This window comes from Lobosporangium transversale (assembly GCF_002105155.1).
Source record: "Lobosporangium transversale strain NRRL 3116 chromosome Unknown BCR41scaffold_10, whole genome shotgun sequence".
In the NCBI taxonomy this organism is placed as follows: Eukaryota; Fungi; Mortierellomycota; class Mortierellomycetes; order Mortierellales; family Mortierellaceae; genus Lobosporangium; species Lobosporangium transversale.
In genome coordinates, this window is record NW_019028988.1 from 271,339 (window position 1) to 291,928 (window position 20,590).

Here is a 20,590-nt window from a genome sequence, read left to right on the forward strand (position 1 = left end):
TTAATTTCACCATTTGTGCTTCGCTGATTAATAGCAGAAAAAAAAGAGCATTGTTGAATATCCTCACTTTCATTTTCATATTCATCTCTATTATTTATATATATTTCTTATTCACCTCATTCACATTCTTCTTTGTTCATCATTCAATTCCATCTTGTTACTCATTCCTATTATTTTGGTTTTCAATTGTTCGGTATTTTCTTTTTAAGGTATTTTTATTTTCTTTTTTTTTTTTTTATATTTTTATTAATATGTTTGGCCACGCATGTTCATGTTCAATCTTTTGGTTGTTTGGCCCATTCGCCTTTTTCCCAAAATATCAGGTCTTTTCTTTGCCCTCTGCGTACTCGGTCACCTCCTTTCTTCTTTCTGTCTCTTTCATGCTTCACATCTGACAGACAATTTACTGTTCTTATTTAATTTTCAACACTACAAAAAAAAAAAAAAAAAAAAAAAGCTTCCATATCCATCACACAACAGCATATCACCACTTAAATCCACATTCTGACACTCTACACAAATAATACAGCAGACAGAGAATTAATGCCCTCGAGAATCTCGGTTGAACTATCGCCCCCCTCGGCCACTAACTCGCTGGCCATATTGGCCAATCCTGGTTCTACTATCACAAACGGCGACAACGTCTATCCTCTTCAAAAGCCGATTAGTCTTGTACCCATATCAACAAGTCCTCCTGGAGTGTCCGGGATGGATAATGCCACTTTGAGCCATCCAACCGCCTCTCCTTGCTCCAGCTCACCGTCAGTGTCGTCGTCTCCTTCATCATCAACACTCTCGCTCCCTGTATCAGCCTTGGCAGACAGCAACAAAGACAAGGGCAAGGGTAAAGCAAAGGCAAATGACGACAACGAGGTGGACAACAACAGCCTCTCTACTATCGATGTTATAGACAGGGACAGAGCGTTGTTTTGTACAGGATCGCAAGCCAATCAGAATCACGTTTACGCTTGTGCCACCCAGTCATCAGACGTATTTCTTCCCATGAACAACAATACAAGCAATGAAGTGTATCAACAACAACAAAACGGCGTCCATCTAAATTCTCAAGAACCACATTCACCACATTCAGCTCTTCTTTTCTCGTCTTCTATCCATCAGGAACAACAAGATAAACATGATGCACAACAAATAGATACAGTGGGAGCTGATAAAGGGAATGGGAAAGGGAAAGGGAAAGGGAAAGCCCCAATGGATGTATTTGATGACAAAAGCAAGAGTATTGCCCTAAATAACGGCAATAGCAATACTGATATCTACTGCGACCAAGACTTAGTACAACCCAGCACTAATTCGTTTACTGGCCAACATCCGGCTCACATTGGCGCTATAGCATCTGCACATGTACGGCCTAATGCAGCTACAGAATCGACAGCAGCTAGCTCTCCAACTAGATCTAACCTCTATGCCCATTCTACTACAAGATCATCCAACTCATCCTCGCTCACCTCATTGTCCTCAGTCGAGGAAGGAGTTGAGTATTTCAAGATCAAGGCAGGCAGCGCTGCGGAACAACACTCTTCCTCCTCAGCTTCTAAAGCCATAACAGACTTGCCAAGCACAGAAGCATTCCAGAAGAGGAAATCTTTCCGTTCAGCTTCCATATCCATGGCTGGCTCTGGTTCTGGCTCTGGACCAAGTTCGTCGCACCCTCGTATCTTCTCAACGTCAGCTCAATGCTCGTACCCGAACGGTGCTAGTAGCAGCAGCAGCGGCAGCAGCAACCACGCTGTCATTAATTCTGGATCCGGTTCAAGCTCAAAGCCTATCCTAAACCGTGCATTGACTGGCCCAGCTACTTTTCAACACTCGTTTGCAATTTCGGGCACATCCTCATCTGTTGCTCCACCTATGCCTAGCCCATCTATTCCTGGATATGATGAAGTGAGTGAGGTTCAGGACTTTAGTCATTTGGGCTACGATGCTCTCCCAGCCGACTTTGATTTTGGTGATTTACCCTTTTACGATACGGACCCACGTACAGGCACCATTTACGGTGATCCATATGGTATTACACGGCCGTATCTTAATCCAGCGGTACATTTTGATCTCTATCAACTGATACACGACAAGAGTGATCCTCGTAAAACCAATATTTTCAACAAGTATGGCGCGTTACTGTACTGCCATCCCGGTCGACACATTGGACAGGAGCAGGATTCGTTGAGATCTTTGATAAACAACCAGCCTATCTGGACCATGGCAGGACGCACTTCTACTTGGGGCACGCTGACCGCCACAGAGATGGCAACTAAACGACAGATTAAGTTGGTGATGGAGAGTAACAAGAAGAAAGCTGGCGGCGAATCGAATGAACCTCTTGCAAGGTTCGTTTTTCGATGGAAGGAGGATGACTTTGTGGTTGAGTACAGGAAGCAAAAAGATCAGTACAGGATCACCTGCTCACAAATGTGTGGGGGCGAATCCAAATGGAAGCCGCCGCAGCCTAAACATACCCAGACCATGTTCCATGGCATGGGAATGGAGTCTGCAGGCATTCCACATATTGCCAGCACCATTGGTACGCCATCTCCATTTGATCCGACTCGGTACCTCCAATTGGTTTCTGAATACCGATTAAACTCAGGCCCAGTGCAGAAACGAGGAGATTTTGAGCTATATAACCCAGATACATTCCCAGCAGAATTCAGGACATTCTTGATGTTGGTCTCAATTGTTGTTTTGGATATAATGCGCCCAGTAGATGATAAGGCATTCTATAAGGAATTTCCGGAAGCAATGCATCTCAAGTCCAAGGTGAAAAATCCTGGAGGGATTCGTTCCGCAATTGGTGGAGGTGGAGTGGGTGGTGGTATTCCTATAACAAATGCTCATCCCTCGGAATCCAGCGCAGGAGCCAAGGTCGAGGGGGGTTCTCATTCTAAACTGAGCTCTACATCTTCTTTGGATGTAAATCACAACAAGAATAGCAATATCACCAGCTCTGCTGGCTTGAAGTCTGCAGTAGGAGCAGTCGTTGATGTTGGTCCACCAACCCCACCGACTATGACAAGAAGCACAACCCTCAAGCCATCTGATACTTCAGCATTCCCTACTGTTACTAACTCTAATACCCCTCCTCCTCCCACAACTCTGATCCGAGCCAAGACAGAGATGCCGCTAGCTCCTGTCAAGAAGTCACGATGGGGAAGCTTTTTCAAGAAGTGAAATTGCTTTTTTAGCGGAACAAAATAGCTATAAACTCGTATCATCTTTTCATTTATCTCTCCTTATGCTATACCCAATTCTCGTAATTTATGAGCTTGTACATCATTTTTATTAAAGAGATAAAAAAGCCTTTTTAATTGTTATAATTTTTAAAACAAAAACAAAAATAAAAATAAAAATAAAAATAAAAAAAGAAAAGTTGTTTCTTCACCAATGTCTCTGGATGTCAAATAGCCTTTTTTCTTTTTTTCCTTTTTAAGCTGTGGATTGAAATCTGACGGACCATTCATTCCATGATCCTGGATAGTGTCGGACATGACTGTAGCCCAACTCCTGTGCCTGTCCAAACGCAAGCCTTGAGCGTCGACCTGATCTGCAATAGAAAATGACTTCGTCATCCTTCCCAAACCGTTTAAACCCTAGTTAATGATTATTGGTAATCAAAAGGAGGAAGGAATACTTATTTTAATCTTTTTTTTTTTTTTTTGCATATTTGTCCTTTAATTAATTTTGCGCAGTATTGTCATTTCCTTTATCAATGCTAATTGTGACAGAAAGGTGCGTTATCATACCATATTGCTGTTCGAATTCTTGCTCTGATAATGTAGTCAAGGCATCATGGAGTTTCGAGAGTGGAATCGAATGCGCTGTAGGGATCACACCAAGATCGGTCTCGTTAGGGTCACGGACATCGATCAGCGGTACCTTATTTAAATAAATAAATAAATAAAATGAAATAAAGGATATTAAATATTACGGAAATATATAAAAAATGGAGGAAAGAAGGATGCTGAAGAATATGAGAAAGGTAGTATATGAATAATCGCCATTACAATTCTGTCCTTCTGATGGATAAGATCCTGAATCTCTTCGAACGTCGCTTCTTCGGGCTTTGTCTGCTGGTGAGTGGTCATGATGGAGCTTATCCTGTAATTGCTGGTTAATATAAGAAGTAGGGCAAGTAAAAAAGAAAAAAAGAAAGAAAGAAAGAAAGAAAAGATATTCAATCCAACTTATGAATACATGAAATCTTACAAGGGTTGAGAGAGTCAGAGATGAATCCATGATTTTGTTTATGAATGGCGCAATATTGGGACTAACATTGTCCAACGATGTACTTTTTTTTAAAAAAAAAAAAAAAAATCTTATTTTATTATCATCTCTATTTGATATATTTCAATGGTTCATGAGTTGCTCACTAAACGACGAATATACGATTGCTGAAAACGCTTGCAGATCCTTGACCAAGGCTAGACTCTCAACATATTCGTTCGGAACCCCATTGATAATCAAATGCACCTGTCTTGTCACCAATGGTAACAATGAAGCCAGTGGTACGGCTCGGTCCATATCATCCTCATTCTCAATTTCTTCAATGCCAGAGCCCGGGTTTCTGGGTGGGGTCAGGAGGAATGGATTGAATGTTGGCTGGAATGCAAGGTTAAAGCGCGCAAAGGTCGTTGCTAAAGTCGAGCTCAAGACCGTTGCAAAATCGTTGCTATCAATGAAATCCCGTGTCTCATCCAGCAAATTGCGGAGCATTGGATCTACCGTCAGATCAGCTTCATCCACGCCTCCTGCCCTCAGTACTTCGTACTCTTCTGCAACATCGTCCGGAAGCATATATTCACGCATACTTTTAGGAAGCAATGAAGTATTCAAAAGTATATATAAAAGAGTTTGATATTGTGTATCAGTAAAGAGACTACAATATATAATATCCTATATCATCCATATGCACTTTGCTTTGCTCATTACTCATTTAGCCAGATGTAAACTTACTTGATTGGGATACGCTTGCCATCTACCTCAGCATATTCAAGCCGGGATCGAATCTCTGCAAGCAGCTCAGAAAATTCCTTGGCAGTAAAAGTTCTCTTCAATGAGATACTTTTTTTTTTTTTTTTTTTTTTTTTTTTAAACCCACGTGAGTATATTTCAGAACTTGTTAAAAGCCGTTGATAACGAACATCTTACGCTCAAATAGTGGCATACACTAATATAAAAAAAAACTTACCTTCCAACGATATCATCAACTACTTCACGAACCTTCTCACTCCATCGACGCCAACCTTCATGTAGAAGCCAGTAGCTGAAAGTCAGATATTTCTTCTCGGTTTGAAAATCCAAGAGTCCATTGACTGATGTCAATGATCCCTTGGGCGCTGGGGATTCTACGCGGTAGGATGCATCTGTGGTATTGGAAAGGGCAACGACCGAGGAAACGTATGTGAAACGCCCCAAAAGATTGAGTTGAATTTGTGTGAGTAGTGTCAGGAGTGTAAGAGAGTAAAGTGCTGTAATCGTGCGCGTAAAGCTCATGATCTTGAGTTCAGTCCATAATTCAAGTTTCACACGGCGGTCGATCAAAGCTGCGGTCTCATCAATGGCAGTAGCTTGAAGCCGTGCGGTGGATTCCTCTGAAACGTTGCGTTCCGTAGAGTCTTGCTCTTTCTCTTGTTCTTGCCTCCGCTCCTGCTCTTTCTCTTTCTCTTGCTCCGTCTCTTTTGCCTCCTGGGCCTTTTCTTCAGACGTAGATCCATTAGCGACAGATTCTTCCTGGGCAATCTCTTTATCTACCTCTACTTCTTTGTCAGGCAGTGCTACGATATGACCATTCTCTGCGTTGGCATCAGCCTCGTGCTTTTCAAAGCGACCATTGATCTTACTATTCACTTCTAGCTCTTGTGTCGCAGTCTTTTCCGCTGCTAATACCTGGTCATCTTTGCTCGTTTCTTCAGTTTGATCTATTGGCTGTTGCTGCTGATTCACTCCGTTGGCTCCATTATCTTCTGATGACGTTACTACTGCAGCAGCTGTCGATGCTTCGGTATCATCTAAAGGTTTTGGTGGCAAGATCATAGAGCTGTCAGGAGTAGGCATGGGTGTTGATCGCTGAGATCTAGACTGCTGCAGCTTGGTGGTGATCAGTTCTACATTGAGCTCATGCAGAAGCTGATCACCCAGCGTCGGTAGGAGTGAAAGCACTGTGAAGACACAGTCTTGTTGGTTTTGCTCGAACCGACGTTTCATACTTTTTTTAGTCGGTCAGAAGTGAAAAAATAAAATAAGATAGAAATCGTAAGTAGAAATGACAATGAAGGATGGTATAGCTATGCATAGTTCATGAGAGCTTGGGCGGTATACTTTTCTTTGGCTGTCCTTTCCGATGCAGACTTCTCCTGAAACTCGATGAGCTTGGTTTTGGCGTACTTGCCCATCAGGTAGATTCCACCTGTGACACCAGCCGTAACAGCCAGACCACGCCGGTGTCTACTAACAAAGCCCTGAACTGCAGATAGCATTTAGACAAAGAAGGAAGACGATCCTTTTTTAGGAAGAAGACGTGGGTAGAAGGTATAAAGAAAGAAAAAAGTGTGGAGAGAAGAGATTTGAAATGAATGGTAGAATAGGCTATTTGTTCGGCTTGTCGGCTGGAAAAAACGTTCGGTTTTTTGCTTCTGTCCTCCCTTTACACACGCCGATTTGCACGTGAGAGCAAAGTTGCAATTGACGAATTCATCCCTGGGAAAGTTCTCAAAGTATTAGAACACAATCTTACGACATTGGGCTTATAACCTTTTCGCATTTCATTTCATTTCCCTCTTTTTTTTTGAAGCATTATACACGCGTAACACGAACATACGAATATGGTATCTACGTCGTGCACAACAGCATTCGGCTTGAACAAAAAGTACCAGCAAGGAGCAATGGCTGACTTCTACTTTGGAACTTCCACGCTTGTTTAGGAAGGTCGCCACGGACAAAAGAAAGAGAAGGTGGAGTCACCTGAGTTACTCAAGGCTAGACAGGACCGTGAGGCTGTCCTCGTACGCGAGTACTGTAGCCTCAAGGACTCACTCAAAAATATCGTATGTTAACAAGCAACTCTATCATCTTTTCTAACCGTGGTTGGGGTTTATTTGATAGTTGCTCGTTGGGTTGGACATGGTTCTCAAAATAATAATTTTTTGTTCTTCCTTCTTCCTTCTTCCTCTAATGGACCAATAGATGAATTCCAAGAAGAGAGATAATGATGCTCTTAGAGTTACTACTCTACTGCTTCGCAAAAGTCCTGACTACTATACCATTTGGAATGTGCGTCGAATTATTCTCCAGGAAGGGTTCCTTGATAAAGCGTAAATAGCCTTTAGGTTGGACTGTAAGAAAGTAACCATTCGACAAAAAAAAAAAAAAGAAAGTATAGGATTGACATGTTTTGTCGATTTTTTTGATACATAGAGATGATGAAGCCGTCGACAAGATTTACAATGGCGAACTTGAATTTGTGCAAGAGAATCTGAAATTGAATCCAAAATCTTACTGGATGTGGAACCACCGCCGATGGTGCCTAGAGCACATGAAGCAACCTCATTGGGACAGGGAGCTTGCTATGGTGAGCAAGTTTCTCGAGCTAGACGCTCGCAACTGTAAGTGTAATTCCAGGATAAAATGGAGTGAGAAGGGACCTGAGAATGATGTCATTCTGATAATAATCTTCGATTTTTTTAAAGAGTGTTCGTGTCTGATACCAGACCATCAATTTTGATTTTTCAACATGATGCTGATATTACTGATATTGACATTGTTTGCCCATGCACTTTTTGTGGTGTGTATGTAATAACAGTCCATGGTTGGGATTACAGAAGATACATTATTCGGCAGTTGGATCTCAAGGACCGTAACGCTACGGAAAGAGTTCTAGAACGCGCTCAATCAGAATTTGACTTTACAGCGAAAAAGATCAGTCAAAACTTTTCAAACTATTCGGCATGGCATAACAGAAGTACATTGCTGATTAAGTTGTCTCAGGATATGACAGAGGAAGAAAGGCAAGCAGCAGCGGACAATGAATTTGATCTCATCAAGAATGCGATTTACACCGATCCAGAGGACCAGAGTGCGTGGTTATATGACCTGTGGCTCATTGGAAAAGGTAATCATGGACCGTGTTTTACTGAAAGAAAAAAAAAAAAAAAAAAAAAAAAAAGAGTTTATCTGACGCTGTGCTGATGCAAATTGGCATGGATCATCCCTCGATCGATTAACTACTTGAAAATAGAGGAGAGAAGTATCTCGGTCCTTGGTGCGACTGTGATCTCATTTCACCCATTGGAGGTGGTTGTTGCGTTTGATGAAACAGTTAAGCTTTGCAACCCTTTCACAGTGTCAACCATGCTGGATCATGTCGCTGTGCCATTACAGGGAGAATGGAAGGCTACAGGGTCAGACTCATCCATGGGTAGTATCTGGATCTTTCAGCAAGCGCCAGGCGCAGAGTACGGGCCTACTGTCGAGATTGTAATCTTTCCAGACGATGTCTGTGGTGTTAGGTCAGGGTCGCGACTCACCTCGGCGGTTTGCTTTGAAGCTGAGACGTTGGAACAGGACTTTAGCAACATTTCAGGTCGACTTAATCGGCTGGCCATTGGACAGAACTTGATGTGTGATGTTAGCAAGCGTATTGGACCAGTTCCAGAGCCTGATGGCACCATGGAGACACAAAGAACGAAGTCAAAGTTCCTTGTCACGTCTTTGACAACATCTAACTCGCTTAAGGATAGAGTTACATTGCTGGACCGCGAAATTGCTGTTGTTCGTGAGTTGATGGAGCTAGAGCCAGATAGTAAATGTAAGAAGCAAAACCACTTTTCTTTGTCTCGAAGAGGATCCACGCCGATTGAGGCCAGCCCATAGTTCCCATACATATTGTTTTTTTTTTTTTTGTATTATTTTGTACTATTTGTTTGGTAGGGCCAATCCAAATCCTTTCAACATTGTTGTCGGAGCTTCGTGAGACAGTTAGTATTCACTCTGCACAAGCCAAGACCATTGATGATGAGTGCATAGAGCTTCAGGAAAAACTCATTTCAATCGATCCCCTACGCCAAGAGCGATATGAGGACCGTCGTAAGTACATTTATTGTTATTTATAGTTTCTATTCTGTGGGAATCTGGACGACTTGGCGAGTAGTCGGTTATCTAACGAAACAAACAAACAAAAAAAAAAAAAAAAAAAAAAAAAAAACCTGTTTTCATGTCGTTCTCTAAAGGAACACAGCTTGTATTCGATCGTGAAACACTGCATTTAATCAAGGACTCTAAGCGTTTTCCGGAAATTGAATTTGCAGACGAGCAGCCGAAGGATCTGGACCTGTCTATGCGAGGATTGACACACATCCCGATCTCGTCATACCTGATGCACCTCCACACCCTCAATTTGGATTCCAATGCCATCACCTCGACTCGTTTCCTTCGTAACCTGCTCAATGTCCGCCATTTGAATTTATCCAATAACTTGATTGAACAGCTTGAAGGTTTACAACATGCTCCTAGTCTAGAGTTTTTGTTGTTAGAGAACAACATGATTGCCAAGTGGGAAGACGTGGTTGCAGGCTTTGTGTTCTGGCACGAAGGGAAATTAGGACGTACTGGTGCACAAGTCAAAGTCCTGCTAGGCGGTAACCCTGTTGTCGAAAATGAAGGTGGTGAGTATGTCTTGGAGAAGCGATGGGAAGACGTAGGCGAAGTTGGGGTGGAGATCCAATGGAAGACGGAAGAGCTTCGACTTCAAGAGGAAGCATTAATGGGTGCTGAGGGACCTGTTGGTGTGGGTAACACTCATGCAGACGGTAGTCGGCGCGTGAGTACAACGACTGTCGAATTTGATGCTGGTACCTCACATTAAGAAAAATAGTATGGATAGTCTGGTCTCAAAATGTTCTACATCCATAGCCAATAAATACAGGCACAATTATACAGTCCTACGTCTAAAAACGCGTGGGCATCCGCACCCAAAAAATGAAGGTAATAAAGGAAGGCTTTCGCCCCCTGCATTTTGGTCATTTATGTCAATTAACCTGATTCATGATGTGTCCATCTGTCGACTTGTTTTTTTTTATTTACATATACCCATCCTTGTCTTTGTCTTTGACTTTATTGGTATCGTTGTTGCCATACTGCCCATCAAGTAATAAAGAGCTTTAATGTGATTTTATCAATCCGGTTTTCGGGCCATAATGGTGCAACCACACAATGGAAGGAGTGTGGTTGCTTCGTCTTGTTATTTTCTTCCCGCGGTCAAAGGATTTTTGCCGAGGGCCTGAAAACAACAACAAAAACAAAACAAAAACAAAAAGGAATGTTTGATTTAAAAGTCCAAGAAATGAACAGGAAGGATAGGGTGATTAGGACGGAAAGGGGATAAGGACATAAAAAGTAAGCTGCATGCAATGCATGCCTGCTCAAAAAATGACAAAAAACACACACATTTACACACTGTGGAGAGAAAGCTGCGTATAACCAACACAGAGCTTCGGCAGGGGGAGGATACGTCTCCTCTTTTCAGCCATTCTTTATTTTGTCATGCACCAGCCCCGTACTTTCCCTCTTGCACCTATTTATCCATTCATCTGGCCATCATCTCTTCACTACAGTATCGTCGCAAGCATTCGTATTTTCCCGCATCCATCTGAAATGATTAAAAGTCTAATAATTATCACACTAATACTTTGAATTACGAAAAAAGTCAAGATCAGAGACTATGTGTCTATGTGTTTGGGAGAGAAAAGACCATCATTGACACTAGTGATCATTTATAATTATGATTATATTATATATCAGCCTGCTCTGTTTTATACCCATAATATTTTTATATTTTAGTCCACATCTCTGTGAATTTGGAATGGATCGTTGTGAGCCTGGGAGCGAAAAAAAAAAAAAAAAAAAAAAAAAAATCAAGCTTGGGTCTCTTTGCCTTTGATTATTCAAAAACAACTTTGGGTATGGCGTGGTCTGTACCACATCATGAGGGAGCACAGTTGATAAAGACTTGTGGAGGCCGATCAACATGTCAGCATACCGATTTCCCTTGTTTGGATTGACGATAAAAGTCCAGATCATTTCTTTTCCTGAGCTTTCAGGCCCTCCCATGTCCCGTGCCCCATGCTAATCCATCCCGTCAGCCAAACTACATGTAGCTATTTATTATAAATATACAGACATGTCTTGACCCACTCATGTACACTTTTTTTTTTATCGTGCACAATGCAGAATCAGGGCTCAAACCACTAAATAAGAAATGTATAGAGGATGTACAGAAATACTTTTATCTTCATCTCCTCATCTTTATTATTTTTGTTTATTTTATTTTGGTCATAGTCCGTTTCGTTGGTTCGTTCATTTTTTTCCATCATGTGTACCGATGTTTATCTCGCGATTTGAATGCGTATTTTGTGTTCAAGTGCAACGCTACAATTGCCACCTCTCAATCTTCTGTTCCCAATTGTTTAAAGAGGCTGTGTGTGCCCTCAGTCAATGACGGATAACAACGACAAGTCAGGGTGAAAAAAAAAAAAGTTTTTTGTGACAAAAAGTGTGCACCATCCTTTATTCCGTCCAATTAGTTCATTTCATCTGTAACTCCCTTGCTCTTTCTTTGTTTCTTCTTTTCCTTTCCTTCCCTTTTCTCTTCCTCCTTTCTTTATCTTTCACCTGCTTGCTTCCCTTCTATTCCTGTGTCAAATAGCCTTCCCCGACAATTGTTTGTGTGTGCTCACTTCTCTTTCTTTCACTTCTTAACCATTCCCGTCCCCACGATCTATGCTCTCTTAATGCCTTCTCTCTCTCTTGTTCATATTTAATTAAATCACGCACAATTTATCAATGTCGCCATTATCATCATCATCACAACGCCCATCCTCCTACTCCTTCTCTTCTTCTTCTCCATCAATTGCATCGTCCACATCCAAACTCATGCCCTCGTCTTTACCCTCCACCCGATCTATGCCTCCGGAATGTCTAGAACGTATCGTCTTCCATGCTTCTCAGGACCATCGTGTCCTCTGTACACTAATGCAGGTCAACTCTACACTCTTTCAAATGGCCACTCCTTATCTTTATCGAGAGGCATTCCACTTTCAGTTCGGAGATGAGTTTATCCTTGACTGGAACACTGAGGCGTGGACTCGACATCTGAGAGAGGTTCGACATACAAAACTGCTGCTCCTCTACTTATCTTGTACAGAACCCGTTCAATCTGCCTTGTCGCCATCATTATCATTATCATCATCATCATCATCATCATCAACACCGTCCTCATTATCATCGTCACTATCTTCATCAGCATTATCTTCAGCTTTCTTGTCACCACATACCGATCTACTCAACAGCACTGCTACTTTATCAGCAGCATCAGGGCAAACAGTAGGGGCAAAACAAGAGCCACCTGGACCAAAGTCTGGTGCTGTGTCAACTAAAGCAACAGCTGGGGCATGTCCTACGATTCAACGAAATAAATACTTGAGGAGATTGAGTATGTTACAGGGTCAAGGTCAACGACAACATGAGTATGTTGAGCCACAGGATAATGACAGCGTCAATAACGACGATAGTAGGAGTCATTCTCTTCCAATGTCCTCCTTGTTCACTGGTTCTGCTGTCAGCCGCATTCCTGCATCGTTAGAAACACTTCTTAAAACCTATATTGATTGCCTCGAGTCACATAGTGACACAACTAACGCAACAATGGGCTCTTCTATATCAGCTTCCATGAAACGAAAGCCTGGCAACAGTTGTGGTAGTATCGGCATACGCAAGGGCAAGCAGAGAGGTACCTCCAATAAATGGACAGGACAACGACAACGGACAGTCAATTATCTAGACTACGTGGAACACTTGGACCTCGACATCTTTCTCACAACAGCTATCCAAAATCTCTTCTCTCTATCCTCGCTGTCCTCGTGCTCATCATCAAAAGGAAAGCGACGTCTATCAACTGGCTTTCTTCCTAGTCAACATCATGGATCCTCAAGATCGAAGTCTTATCTGTCCGAAAGGGTATTTATTGAACAAGTCCTTTTCCGATCCACTGCCCAACATATCACAACACTATCGCTCTCAGTGACAACCTTTGCACGTTTACAACGGGATTTGATGGAGTATATTGTCACTCCTTCTTCATCCATGGCAACAGCAGCAGCAGCAGCAGCACAAAGGGAGCGAACGCCAAAGACCAAGAACGGTGCGGGCGTTTGGGAAGGTGCACCGCTCTCTCAGCTCTCCCGCTTGAACATATCTGGACTGCATGCGGAGCTCAAGCCAAGAGTCTTAAGAGCCATTCGCTGGTTTTTGCGCCGGCACGTGGCTGTATACCCTGGAACTCTAACAGCTATTTCTTTGGAGGGTGCTGGTGATTCGATCGTGAACCGAAGACGTCAACGGAATCGAAATGTGGTCGCTGCAGAACCTGTACAGCCAGGAGTTGTTCATTTTAACCACCAAGATGCAGATTATTATGATGAGAACGAAGTGATAGATGAGCTGGAAGAGGAGGAGCAGCCAGGACATGGGCACCATAACCACCACCATCACCTATACCAGCATCAGCAACCACAAACCACAAACCATCATCAATATCCCCACCACCATCCTTTACACTACCATAATCTGCCCTTGAATGGGGGGCCTAACGGCGTGTTATTTGTCGATGCCGCTGGCCAGATCAATAACATCCTTAACGGAGGCAATAACGCTGCTGCTGCTGCTGCTGCTGCCGCACAAGCAGCTGTGGCATTCCCCGGAGTCTTTCATTCGCAGTATTATTTACTAAACCGAAACCCGGATCAATCATGCGAGATAGATTTCCTGTGCGTCTTTCAGGAGCTACAAGGGCAGTTAAAAGTCTTGGATCTGTCCCAGTGGTCTTGGAGCGTGATTACACATCAAGCATTAGATCTGATCCCGACTAGCCATCTGACGACTCTTCGATTCCATCCCCGGACCAGGATTCAATCTCCTCATGGGTCTCTGTTCTTGTCACGATGCCCTATGCTGAAAGACCTAGAGATCCATGCTTTCGATGCAGGACTACTCGATCTGGATAATAACAGCTATTACAGCGCTTTCATGAACACCAATGGTAGTAGTAGTGAAGGTGGTAATGACGCCAATGTAGGCGTGAATACAACTACTCTAAGTTCTATTCATCAGCACCAACAGCAACAGGAGCATCAGCTCATGTCCCCCTCAATGTCAATCTCAACCCCTGACCTTACCTCTACATCAATAACTGGATCTTCTTCCTCAGTGACAACATCACTTCAATCATTGTCGCTAACAGGGAGTGTCCAAAATGTGCTGCCAGCTGCCAGCGATGCCATTCGGATTATGGGAAAGTCTCTGACAACACTCGAGCTCACTGGGCATCTCGATGGCTTTCTGTCAGCTCAGCAAACACACCGTCTAATGGACTGGAGCGTTTCACTTTCAGACATGGCTCTTCCGCATCTAACCACCTTGCAGCTCCATGGCCATCTCGCTATGACGTTTGAGGTCCCTTTATTGTTAGAGCTCTGTCCAACCTTGAGGAAGCTTGGATTGACAATCAGGTCGTACACTAGTACAAGCTTTATCCGTTCAGAGGCTGCACGTGTTCTGCCGCGATTTATGGTACCATGGGAAAAGAAAGAAAAAGAGATGGCGAACTCTGATCCACAAAGTCATGGCTCAGTCTCGAAAGAAGCTCGAAAGTTTTGCTTACGAGAACTGCACTTAGAGGGCCCATGGATCCTGACAGATAAAGATATGACCCAATTAGGCGAGCAGATTTATGGCTTGGTGGTTTTGAATCTGGTTGAATGCCGATTTTATCCCAACCAGCGACGTCGGATGGTGAACGAGGAAGACAGGGTGGAAGAAGATTTGGAACGCTGTGGTGATCCGGAGGTTGGCAAGAGCAGTCATGACATTGACAGTGATCAGGAGCAGGCTTCTCCAGTTGTGCGTCTTGTAGAGCGTATGCAGGGGACGCTTCGTATCTTGAGAGTCCATCGTCGTGGGCTTGAAGGAAAGCCACGTCGTGACTCTGCTGACTATTCATCATCCATCCTGCCCAGCAAAGTCCCCGCCACCTCATCGACTTCCCTTGACGCTTTTCATGACAGTAATAACAACAAAAGCATCATCAATAGCGGGAACCTCTCGACAGCTCACATTTCATTACCATCACTTCCACAATCTTCTTCGTTACCCAGAGAGTCTGTTCTCGAATTTAAGAAACGGTTCCCATTGATCGAGTTGCAGATTCAAGAGAGACAACACGAGCATAGTTTTGTGTTAGCTTCCTCTGCAGAGACCCTACGTCGGATCCATCAATCACCACGGCCTGCACGGATTCCAACCCATTTCTCAGACCTGTTGGGACAGCCAAGTTCACCCTCAAGATTACATGATTTTCAAGCTCAGAACTCTGCATGGCGGAGGGTTCAACATGCAATGCCATTTTTGAAGATCTTCCAGAGACGGCCTACGTACACGCCCAATGGATACGAGAATCATTTGATTCGGTCTTGGGGCCGTCCTTCTGAACGCTTTGCATGGTTGTTGCCAACCAGACGGCGGAGCTCTGTGCCAAACATCAATGTCACATTTTAGAAATTTAGAATAAAATAATAATAAAAAAGTTCAATCAAAGCTCAATTGCATTTTAGCTATCATACAATACGCATCGCATTATGGTAAAGGATAAAGATAAATAAATAAATAAATAAAATAGGCCATAAAAAAATTTCTACTTTCGCTCTTTAAGACGGAATGTGACAATACCCCAGAAGAGTACAATGAACAAAACATTAAATCCGATCAAGATGATCATATTCCTCCAATAACCACCCAGATCAAATCCAAACAGCTTCTGCAAAATTAGCGAGCCAGGGACATTGAACGCAACACCCTGGATATTATCAATCAGTTTGGATGTCGCGACTTCGTTGACTGCCAGAGCTTCAAATCCATACTTGAACATGGAAAAGTATTGAATCCATGTCAAGGCTGCAGGGATATTGCCAGAGTTGATCATAAAGCCTCCAAACAACATCATAAAGAGCATCACGATTGACGACGCCAGGGATGCGACTCCAGTCGTGCGAACTGCCGCAGCAATGACAAGACAGAACATGGCAGTAGCAACGTTGAATAGAACGATGATCAGCAGGAACTTGAAAAATGTTTCGACCACAGGTGAGAGACCGATCATGAAATATGAGATGCAGCCCATAAAGATCGAGGGAACAATACGAAGAGGAATCAAATCAAATAGCAGTGTCGAAATAACAAAGGGCAATGGTGGGTAATAACCATTGGAACGTTCCTTGATAAACAATGTGCGCGTATCTGTGAAGGCACCCAGAGCAGAGATACTACTGAAACCCAAAAGTGCGAGCATAAAGAACAAAGATCCAGCGCGGTTTTGGAAACCTGCTAGGTTCATGGGCACTTGATAATACAATCCTCCAATAAAGACACCAAGAACAATCGCGACAGCCAGATGAAGAACCAACAAAGACTTGTCGCGGATCAAAGTTTGAAAATTGCGCTTCATGATCACCTGCAGCTGGGCTAAGAAACTAACCGGGTACACCGTATTTTGCTTCTTTCGGGCTCCTTCCTCAGAGAATGAGGCCGTTGAGGACCTAGCGGAGCCCTCTTCCTCTATTGGCACGGATGTCTCATACGAGTTGCGAGTAATGTCACTAGCATTATTGTGTTGAAGGGCATTGCGGCTATTGTTGTTGCTATTGCCATTGCTCACTGCACGGCGGGACACGGCGTTTCCAGATATGTGTGTTTGATGACCCGTACTAAGACCCGCCTTTTCATTTTCGGATCCATCGTTGAAGCTCTTGGCCTTTGCCACTAATTCCTGGTCCATCGCAATATCGAGCAAATAATCAGCAATGTTGTAGTTTGGCGGACAAACCAAGCCTCGCTGAATAAAGTAGTCTGCAGCAGTGGCCGTAGGTCCAAAGTACAGGGCAGATCCCTTGCTTACAACCAGTGTCTGATCAAACATGAAGAAGATGTCGGAGCGAGGTTGGTGGATTGTCAGGATCACAGTCGTTGTCTTGCTGGCTGCTAGTTTGCAGAGTTGCTCTACCACCATATGTGCACTGTAAGAGTCCAATCCAGAGGTGGGTTCGTCCAGAATCAAAATCGGGGGACGTGTAATCAGTTCCAATGCGATCGAGACACGGCGTTTCTCTCCTCCAGAGATACCACGCGCTGTAACATTGCCAATCCTACGATCTGCGCAGTGAGTCAATCCCAACATCTCAATCACCTCCGAAACGCGCTCGTGGACCCGGTGAATAGGCATTGCCTCAGGAAGGCGTAGCATGGCAGAGTACAGCACTGCTTCGTACACAGTCTGAGTAGGCGGCAACGTATCCTCCTGATCCACAAATCCGACTGCTCTGCGAATATCACTTTCATGAACTTGCTTGCCATTCAACAGGATCTGACCCGTGACCTTGCCATCCTTGCGTTTACCTGCCAAGATGTCAACCAGTGTCGATTTACCAGCACCAGATGGCCCCATCACCGCTAGGACCACACCAGCAGGTGCTGCTCCTGAGATACCCTTCAGAATCTCCAGTCCGTCCTTATTAAGAGTATAGCCCACATTGCGGAACTCAAGTGATGCTGCTTCGGCATTGAGAGTGTAAGGTGTACGTCTGAGGATAAGTTGATTCCGACGGGCAATCGAACAAACAACAATCAAGAACAAAACCAATACGCCTAGAATTGCCAAACAGGCGATCACACCTGGGGACATAGTGCTTTTGATTGTGGTGACAGTGGATTGCATCTCTGATGGGAATACACATTCGCCCAGATCACAGTCCGTCATCTTGAGACCTGTTGGGAACAACCCACTCAGGTCTTTAATATAAAAATCACACTCATTACTGTTCTGTGGGCAAGTCAATGAGAAAGGGCCTTTTAAGCCATCGACAACATCTCCGAGTGTTACAACAGGTCCTGGAACACCTCCGCACATGAGTGTTGGCTTGATACACTTGCAGTTCAGTGTTGGGCAATCCCATTTTGTCTGGACAACACCGTTCTCTTCTGTTGTGGCAAGTGTACAGTTGGGGATATCGCAGTAGAACTGTTCAGTATAACCCAACCATAACTGAGCATTCACTGTCTTGTTGACTGGGTCCAAGCTCATTGTCAGACTGTACTCTCCAGGGAAGAAACCTGTAAGTTCAGGAGCACGGACTGCACAGGTCATGTATGCATTATGGTAAACCTCGGATTTTTTGTTGCAGACCATCTCCTCGTTGCCCAAGAAGGATGTACGCGATGGTGGTTTCGATCGGCATCCTGCATCTGTCTGACAAACTATATATTAAATAAATTAATAAGAATATACGTGATCAACCTCCTGTGTAGCGGATTATCAAATCCATCACGTCCATTCACGTAATCACACACAGAACAACAAATAAAAATACAAAAAAAAAAAAAAAAAAAAAGTTGTTGATATTCGTACCATTGCAATTGAATCCTCCAAAACCATCGTCACACGAGCTACAGCTGGTATTTGAAGCAACTGTGGGTCGTTGTGAAGGGTCTATCAAAGGTGAGCCGCATGATAGGAGGCTGCAATCAACACCGCCAAACCCAGGCATACATTTACAAGTCTTGTTCTCACAGACACCGCTATTCATGCATCCCTGATGTATTGTGATATCAAATGGACTATAAGTTGGGTGTTTATCTCGAGGCAGAATTAGATATGATACAAATTCTCAACAAAGGATTTACCTTGGGTGAAGAGGAGCAGTCAAATTGGGGTTGACAAGTTTGAGGTGGCGAAGTTGGAGTGGATGTGACGACAGAGGTGACAGTGGTGGTGACAACTGCTGCGGTTGTAGTTGTACCTTTAGACTGGGCCGAGATCAGCCCAGTCATGGTCATCACAACCGCCAACGAGGACAGCTGTCGAGTTAAAGAAAGCTTCATCCCCAAGTCGACGAAGGAAGGAGGGGAAGAAAACGAATAAAAGTCACGCGCCTTTCACTCAAATATTGTAAAAAAAGAATGAAGCCAGCCCTGAAGGATTACAAAAATGGAAAGATTTAAGGACAGACAGAGAAAGGGAAAAGAGAAAGTGGCGAAGTAGAAATGGAGACTGAAATGGACAGACAATGAATGTCAATGATGTCTTTTAGGGAAGATGCAAGGAGATGAACCTGAGCAAGAGAGGGAAGAAAAAGAAAAGAAAAGAAAAGGGTAACAGAGAAGGAGATCGTCCTTTGTGATTGATATTTTTCATCTTTTACCCACATGTAAACCTGTGCTCTTTTTTTAGTGTTCAATAGCTCAATAGGAATGATCTTCTGTGATTGTGAGCCACTTTCTAAAGCAAACACATAGTGCTGGCGGGCAAAACGATATTCGTGGCCACATGCTGCATATTATATTACAATATCCGTATGTGCGCTGTGCCAGTCGGGCTACAGACAGATAAAGATGTGGGAACCATGGATGCGGAGTCGTGATCAGTCTCGGTCTAAGTGGAAGCATAAAAAAAATAAAAAAATAAAAAATAAAAAAAAGAGGAACATGTGCTGCCTAGTTACTGTTCATTCCAGATCATCCTTGCTCCTCTTTCTCGGACTAGACTATGGCAATATGCTTAGGTTAATTGGTAACAGAGACAACTGAGGTAACCTTCGTAGGGACTCGTAAGCAGAAATAAAAAGGAGGGCTCTTCCTCGTCGAAATAATGGTGTGCATCTAAGTGTCAGTTCAAAGTCAGCACATGTCGATGGCATGGGCTGAAATCTCATGTCACCCTTTTTTAAGAGAAAAAGACGCATGCTTATTTCATGCTTCTAAAACAGTTTCTGCTTGAGCTTCAATAAATATTGGAAATAAATGCAATATCTATCACCAGAGAAAACAGGAGGATGAGAGTGAGGCGACGCTCCTTTAAAACAATCAAGTGTATCCTCACTGGATACAAGTCCGAAAGCAAAGTCCTCTAAGCTGTCTTCAAGGGAATCTTTTTATTTGCTGATCTAACTCAACGGCAAAACGCATTCCTTTTCCAGGTGTAGGTTACACACGAACGCATTATCTCTTTTTTTTGCACTCCATCATTGAAGTATGATTGGCTACTAAAAAGTGGGATGATTTTTTTTCTGGCACAGAGTTGCAAGCGAATTCAACCCTTCTCATTTTCGCGTGCAGGAACAGCACCACATGGTCGCTAATGCAATATCTGTCGTGGTCGGTGCGTTCAGGTCTCAACAAGACATGTTGATTACAATTACTGTTTAATCATTTACCCTCACAATATCAATATATCACTCGACGTCGCTCAAGTCTTGAGGTGACTGCTGCATACATATACACTACCTGATGTTCAACATCGATAGGGATTCGTTTAATCTCATCTTTCTCCACAGTTTGAATTAACGTTGTATAGATAGCTATTTAAGCTCAAACGCTTAAGAAGCACTCGGGGACCTTGGAGCATGTTTTATAGTGGTCATCTCTTTCCAGTGCGCTAGTAAGATATATATATATATACTAATATTTAAAATGTTTCAAG

The 20,590-nt window shown here is 43.3% G+C and overlaps 6 protein-coding genes across 6 annotated transcripts; 3 read left to right on the forward strand and 3 right to left on the reverse strand.

Moving 5' to 3' along the window:
* The first annotated feature begins 161 nt into the window (after positions 1-161).
* BCR41DRAFT_14043 (hypothetical protein) lies at positions 162-3,261 on the forward strand. The gene is made up of 2 exons (XM_022019533.1): positions 162-209; positions 458-3,261. The coding sequence occupies exon 2, from the start codon at positions 544-546 to the stop codon at positions 3,184-3,186; it is 2,643 nt and encodes an 880-aa protein (XP_021883295.1). The 5' UTR covers positions 162-209; positions 458-543; the 3' UTR covers positions 3,187-3,261.
* A 14-nt stretch (positions 3,262-3,275) lies between these two features.
* Positions 3,276-4,214, reverse strand: BCR41DRAFT_320105 (Rhodanese-like domain-containing protein). The gene is made up of 3 exons (XM_022021383.1): positions 4,020-4,214; positions 3,759-3,891; positions 3,276-3,605 (listed from the first exon to the last, which is right to left on the reverse strand). The coding sequence occupies exons 1-3, from the start codon at positions 4,098-4,100 to the stop codon at positions 3,442-3,444; spliced, it is 378 nt and encodes a 125-aa protein (XP_021883296.1). The 5' UTR covers positions 4,101-4,214; the 3' UTR covers positions 3,276-3,441.
* A 128-nt stretch (positions 4,215-4,342) lies between these two features.
* On the reverse strand, positions 4,343-6,613 carry BCR41DRAFT_349593 (Peroxin-3). Its single transcript, XM_022023494.1, has 4 exons — positions 6,334-6,613; positions 5,204-6,220; positions 4,969-5,076; positions 4,343-4,822 (listed from the first exon to the last, which is right to left on the reverse strand). The coding sequence occupies exons 1-4, from the start codon at positions 6,489-6,491 to the stop codon at positions 4,363-4,365; spliced, it is 1,743 nt and encodes a 580-aa protein (XP_021883297.1). The 5' UTR covers positions 6,492-6,613; the 3' UTR covers positions 4,343-4,362.
* A 131-nt stretch (positions 6,614-6,744) lies between these two features.
* On the forward strand, positions 6,745-9,993 carry BCR41DRAFT_380413 (hypothetical protein). Its single transcript, XM_022027260.1, has 8 exons — positions 6,745-6,839; positions 6,936-7,058; positions 7,198-7,325; positions 7,429-7,616; positions 7,814-8,122; positions 8,249-8,818; positions 8,941-9,096; positions 9,240-9,993. Exons 1-8 carry the CDS (start codon positions 6,837-6,839, stop codon positions 9,872-9,874), a joined length of 2,112 nt encoding a protein of 703 aa, XP_021883298.1. The 5' UTR covers positions 6,745-6,836; the 3' UTR covers positions 9,875-9,993.
* A 1,628-nt stretch (positions 9,994-11,621) lies between these two features.
* BCR41DRAFT_14100 (hypothetical protein) lies at positions 11,622-15,686 on the forward strand. Its single transcript, XM_022019536.1, has one exon. The coding sequence runs from the start codon at positions 11,851-11,853 to the stop codon at positions 15,616-15,618; it is 3,768 nt and encodes a 1,255-aa protein (XP_021883299.1). The 5' UTR covers positions 11,622-11,850; the 3' UTR covers positions 15,619-15,686.
* Positions 15,687-15,754: 68 nt separating this feature from the next.
* BCR41DRAFT_302648 (hypothetical protein) lies at positions 15,755-18,698 on the reverse strand (the record flags this gene model as incomplete). The annotated part of the gene is made up of 2 exons (XM_022020681.1): positions 15,755-18,369; positions 18,521-18,698. 2 exons carry the CDS (start codon positions 18,696-18,698, stop codon positions 15,755-15,757), a joined length of 2,793 nt encoding a protein of 930 aa, XP_021883300.1.
* Positions 18,699-20,590: the final 1,892 nt, after the last annotated feature.